This window comes from Phragmites australis, chromosome 9 (genome assembly GCF_958298935.1).
Source record: "Phragmites australis chromosome 9, lpPhrAust1.1, whole genome shotgun sequence".
NCBI classification, from domain to species: Eukaryota; Viridiplantae; Streptophyta; class Magnoliopsida; order Poales; family Poaceae; genus Phragmites; species Phragmites australis.
Genome location: NC_084929.1, coordinates 4834647 through 4839510, shown reverse-complemented (window position 1 = coordinate 4839510; position 4864 = coordinate 4834647). Strand labels below are relative to the sequence as shown.

At 42.1% G+C, this 4864-nt stretch overlaps 1 protein-coding gene and 1 long non-coding RNA gene across 2 annotated transcripts; both read right to left on the bottom strand.

Moving 5' to 3' along the window:
• Positions 1 to 240: 240 nt before the first annotated feature.
• Positions 241 to 965, bottom strand: LOC133928456 (uncharacterized). The gene is made up of 2 exons (XR_009911448.1): positions 717 to 965; positions 241 to 506 (listed from the first exon to the last, which is right to left on the bottom strand). It is a non-coding gene; the product is annotated as an uncharacterized LOC133928456 (long non-coding RNA).
• Positions 966 to 3737: 2772 nt separating this feature from the next.
• LOC133928502 (ubiquitin-ribosomal protein eS31y fusion protein) lies at positions 3738 to 4486 on the bottom strand. The gene has a single exon (XM_062374850.1). It carries the CDS (start codon positions 4375 to 4377, stop codon positions 3910 to 3912), a length of 468 nt encoding a protein of 155 aa, XP_062230834.1. The 5' UTR covers positions 4378 to 4486; the 3' UTR covers positions 3738 to 3909.
• Positions 4487 to 4864: the final 378 nt, after the last annotated feature.

Genomic DNA, 4864 nt, shown 5'->3' with positions numbered 1-4864 from the left:
GTGCTTGGTGCTGGACGATAAAAGAGGTCAGGCGGAGTCAAAGGTGATCCTAGTGGTACATGTGAAGGTCAAGCGAAACATGAAACGGAGGATGAAGATGGCATGTTGATAAAATCTAACGAAAGTGATACCGGTGCAAATGACAAGGCGGCTCGTGGGATCGGAAGCAGAAGCGACTTTCTTTTTCACTTTGTCTCTCTAACGTTTATGCTTTCATTTAAACTTTTTAAGAGTGTTGAATAGACAATAAATAAATCATTTATTTTAAAAATATTATAAAATATTTATTCACCTTCTTTAATCATCGTTCTCGATTCTACAGAGGAGAGAGCCAATTTGTAACAGACAAGAATGGCAATGCTGTTAACCTGCTTCTCGTCTAAATCCCAGAACTCTTCTTCCTCTCTATCCCAGTTCTCCTCCTACTCCTCCACGCCACCTCTGCTGCTAACAAATATCTTCCTGTAGTGATCATCCTTGTCCTCCAGTCCTCTCGTTAGTTCAAGCTGATAGTCCAAGACATAGAAAAGTTATTAAATTTTTGCTCTATGAAGATAAGTTTTACAACAAGGTATTGAAATGACCATTACAAACGTAGTGCAGTTAGGTAACTTGACCCCGGTTCTGTAAAAGCCTCTAAAGAAGACTAGGTGAAAAAGAACTTAAAAAAAATGACCATTGCGAAGGATAAGCCAAAACATGTAAATGACAACCACCTGTCGCTGGAACGACTCGAATTCATCGGAGCTCAAGGAGCCATCGCTGTTTGCGTCAAGAAGATGCATGAGCTCCGTTGCGTCTTCGCCCCCGGCACCTAGATCTTCCATCACCTCGGTGAGTTCCTCGATGCTGATCCTGCCATCCCCGTTTTTGTCGAGCAGGCAGAAAGCCCGGTTCTTGTAGTCGCCTCTTACTTGATCACTAGCTGGTAGGTCACGGAGGCGCAGAGCTGCTAACTCTGCTGCAGCCAACATAGTAGTCTTGAGTAGCGTGAAAATAGGATTGATATTTTTTCCCTTGTCTGATAGATCGAAGGTTTGCGAAGTAAATATGAGATATAGTAATAGATATTTGACACTATCTATGTCTGACTCCGGATCCGAGAAAAAAAGATTAGATGTAGGATAACTAATATTCGTTCGAAATATCCGAATGTTATGTATTACGAAAAAGTATACTATGATTTCATTTAAAAACATGATAATATATAGATATATTATTACACATCTATAGCAAGATAATGCTGAATACTCTTATTTTTATATCTCAGCGATCACTCTCGGTGTAATCACATTAATTGCACTCATATATTATTTAATGTGATGCGTGGGGATGCAAATAAAATTTAAAAAAAATCATCTATCTAACCTAAAATTTACGGCACTATACGCTTGGACTCCGACTAAAAAAATATATCCGATACTATCTGTATCTAACTTAAAAAAATATATATAGAATAAAATACATAATAAGTTATATTCATCTATATCCGATTAAATTACACTCCTCGAATCTTTTTGCCTGGAGACAAAATAATTCAAAGAATGCTGATTCTAAGCAATGTCCAGATAACATCATTTCAGTTTAGCGTCCAAATCGTTAGCACTGTCTATCAGGTTAGTTAGCATAATCCAAGGCAGATACTACCTCTGCGGCTCTGCGCTCGATAATTTTCACACTTAACATGAAGTAAACAAAATTATAGGTAATTCATCATGTGTTCATAGATTTTTAAGTTCCCTTATTAGAGGAAAAAAACCTAAGTAATGTGAAGAAAAGCTACTTCCAAAATCTTGCCAAAGTCAAAGATTTTGTGTGCTGTAAAACAAGGAACAGAATGAGAATTAAGCATGCGTTTAACCTCTCCAGGATCTGTAAGACCGCCCTTGTAGAGAGAATGAGATGCCTCTCCACCAACAGCAAATCTACCCATCTCCTTGGTGCGTATCTGTATCTCCATTAGTGGCCTCTTCTTCCCATGTTCACTTAAATCAATGGCCACATGCAAGCTCTGGTAACCATTTTCTTTTGGCCGAGTGATATAATCTTTTGTCCTACCTGGAACTTCCTTCCACAGAGCCTAGGTGGACCTAGTTTAGCTAGTTAGCCGTCGACTGTGATTGTAGTTTTGTACTCGGTTCCTTTAATTAATCGAGATGATTATATGCATCTTGACTATACAGAGACCAAAGATGAGCTCGTATATAATTGTATTATGTTAATGTAACAATAAAAGTTAATAAAACTTTTATTATTGAGGAAATTATGGTGTTAATTCGGAAGGTAAAGAATCCTGAACAAATCAAAGTTTTCATGCCTATGATCAGTCGGTGCAATGTTCTGTAGAAAGTTATATCGAAAGTTGCTGCAAATTGACTCCTCCTTGACGGATGTAATTGCTCTCAACTCAATCAGAGTGCATGTTCCGGGCCGCTTGATCACGGATAATGTATTGCTGGCTTACGAAGAGATCGTATTTCTCCATACATGTTCCTCCTACGTGGCTCGCTGATTCTTTTGAAAGCCGACAAGAGCCAAAAGAGCAGAAGCAAAAGGTATAATGTTGCATTATGATAGTTTAGTCGCAACACGAGCACAACAAAAAAATGCAAGTCATACACGCACCAGCTGAGCTGCTGAGATTGAAGACCGAAAATGAGAATCAGTTCAGTTCCTGTAAGAATAGGGGGGAAATTCCAGTGTTCCGAAGAAAAAAAGGGTAAAACAACGATTTGGAGGATTTGGCCATTTGGCACAATCGGTCAAAAACGTCATCTGCAGGGAAGCTACTTATCTTGCATCAAACCCTCCATGTAGGGTATGAAAAACGACACTCGATATCATATTTCGAAAATACAGTCGTGTGCAGGTACAGCGCTTCTAAACCTTTTTTACTTCTGCTCATTGAATCATGAGCATCACACAAAGAACAAAATACATACAACAATCAATTATGCTGTGATTTTCAGCAGCAAAACCAAACGACTCAACAGGCTTGTTGATTTACTAAACCTACAAGCAGCTGGGAACACGCTCAAGTCGCAATGTCGTCAAACCAATCAGAAAGTGAACCAAATACTGGCCAAAATTGAATCATCCAGCAGCTGACAACAAGCTCACAAATCGGAATATCGTCTCACCGATCAGAATGCAAACCCAATGCTAACTTAGTCGACTAGCACAGGCTCACAGCACACAGCAATGACATTATGGTACTAATACCAAGCTAAAAAAATCACATGACATGACAACGACTTATGTGGCAATTATAACCCATTTTCTGTAATGGAAGGCAATGCATTTCTAATACTGCTAGCCAATGCATCAGTAAAAAAAATCACATCACAATGGTAAATACTACCAGAGGTGCACATATATAAGACTAATGCCGACCTCAACACTACTAGCATCCACAACCACAGAACTGAAATACTACCTCATTCTATGACAAACAGAAGGCATTTGCAAAACACTAATCAATGACCAAGATCTCATCAGACATTAATAATCAAGAAACAAATAGCAAGAGTCCCAGAATCAAATCATATGCTTCTATCAACATGTAGCAAAAAGGCCATTCCAACCCTCACCAGCAGCCACCCGAGGGCCCTTATCAACCTCACAGCGATCGCACCAGCACAATACCAAAAACATTTAAACCTTCATGTATCACTACTTTAACCGACCAAAGAAAGATGGCCAAATGCTTGAAGATATAATCATCAAACATGATAGCATATGAAACTAAAATTAAACTCGCATAGCTTAACTCAGCAACAGGCGTTCCAAGAAGATAGATACGACTACTCCATTAAGTTTCAACCTCATACAGATCTAAATAAGATTCAACTCGAGTAACAAACGGCTCGGCACTTGCTAGGAAGGCAGGTAAAGCGAAGCAGACCAGCCTTACGCCTTCTGGTTGTAGACGTAGGTGAGGCCGCACTTGCCACAGTAGTGACGGTCGAAGTGGTTGGCCATGAAGGTACCGGCGCCGCAGTCGGAGTTGGGGCATTCCTTGCGGAGGCGAGTGACCTTGCCGGTGGCATCGTCGACCTTGTAGAACTGTAGTACGGCGAGCTTCACCTTCTTGTGCTTGTGCTTCAATTTCTTGGGCTTGGTGTACGTCTTCTTCTTGCGCTTCTTGGCGCCCCCGCGGAGGCGGAGCACCAGGTGCAGCGTCGACTCCTTCTGGATGTTGTAGTCGGCGAGGGTGCGGCCATCCTCGAGCTGCTTGCCGGCGAAGATGAGACGCTGCTGGTCCGGGGGGATGCCCTCCTTGTCCTGGATCTTGGCCTTCACGTTGTCGATGGTGTCCGAGGACTCCACCTCCAACGTAATGGTCTTCCCCGTCAGGGTCTTCACGAAGATCTGCATCTTGGCGGCGGTGGGGGGTCGCCTCCGCGTGGCGGCGGCGGCGACGGCGGCGGCTGGGTAGGGTTTGGGTAGGGTTGGGGTGGAGGCTAGGGCTCCGGAGGTCGCGGTAGTGTTAGACTATATAGAAGAGGCGGAGGGGAGTGGGCTGTTGGATCTAGGGGTTTGGGGATCTGACGGCTGGATTTTGATCCGATTGGGGTGTGTTGGGATGGGCTGGGCCAGGCCGGGCTGGTTTGTTTCATCTCGCGCAGCCCACGAGTGGCGAGGGGAATACATTTTCCGCTTCTTTGCTTTGGAGGCGGCTGTACATTTTCCTTCTTCACTACTCCTAAAATAGATGCAAGTTCTGTATATTTTGGATATCGATTAAAAAATAATAATAAACTAAAGATTCATTCCTACCTAATTAAGTTAAAAAAAAATAAACTAAGTAGCAACACAGAACTACCTATTAGATACCTACTTGCATCTGTACTTTAAAGACAAG

Coding starts and splice junctions, on each gene's coding strand:
- LOC133928502 (XM_062374850.1), bottom strand. CDS start 4,377: ATGCAGATCTTCGTGAAGACCCTGACGGGGAAGACCATTACGTTGGAG.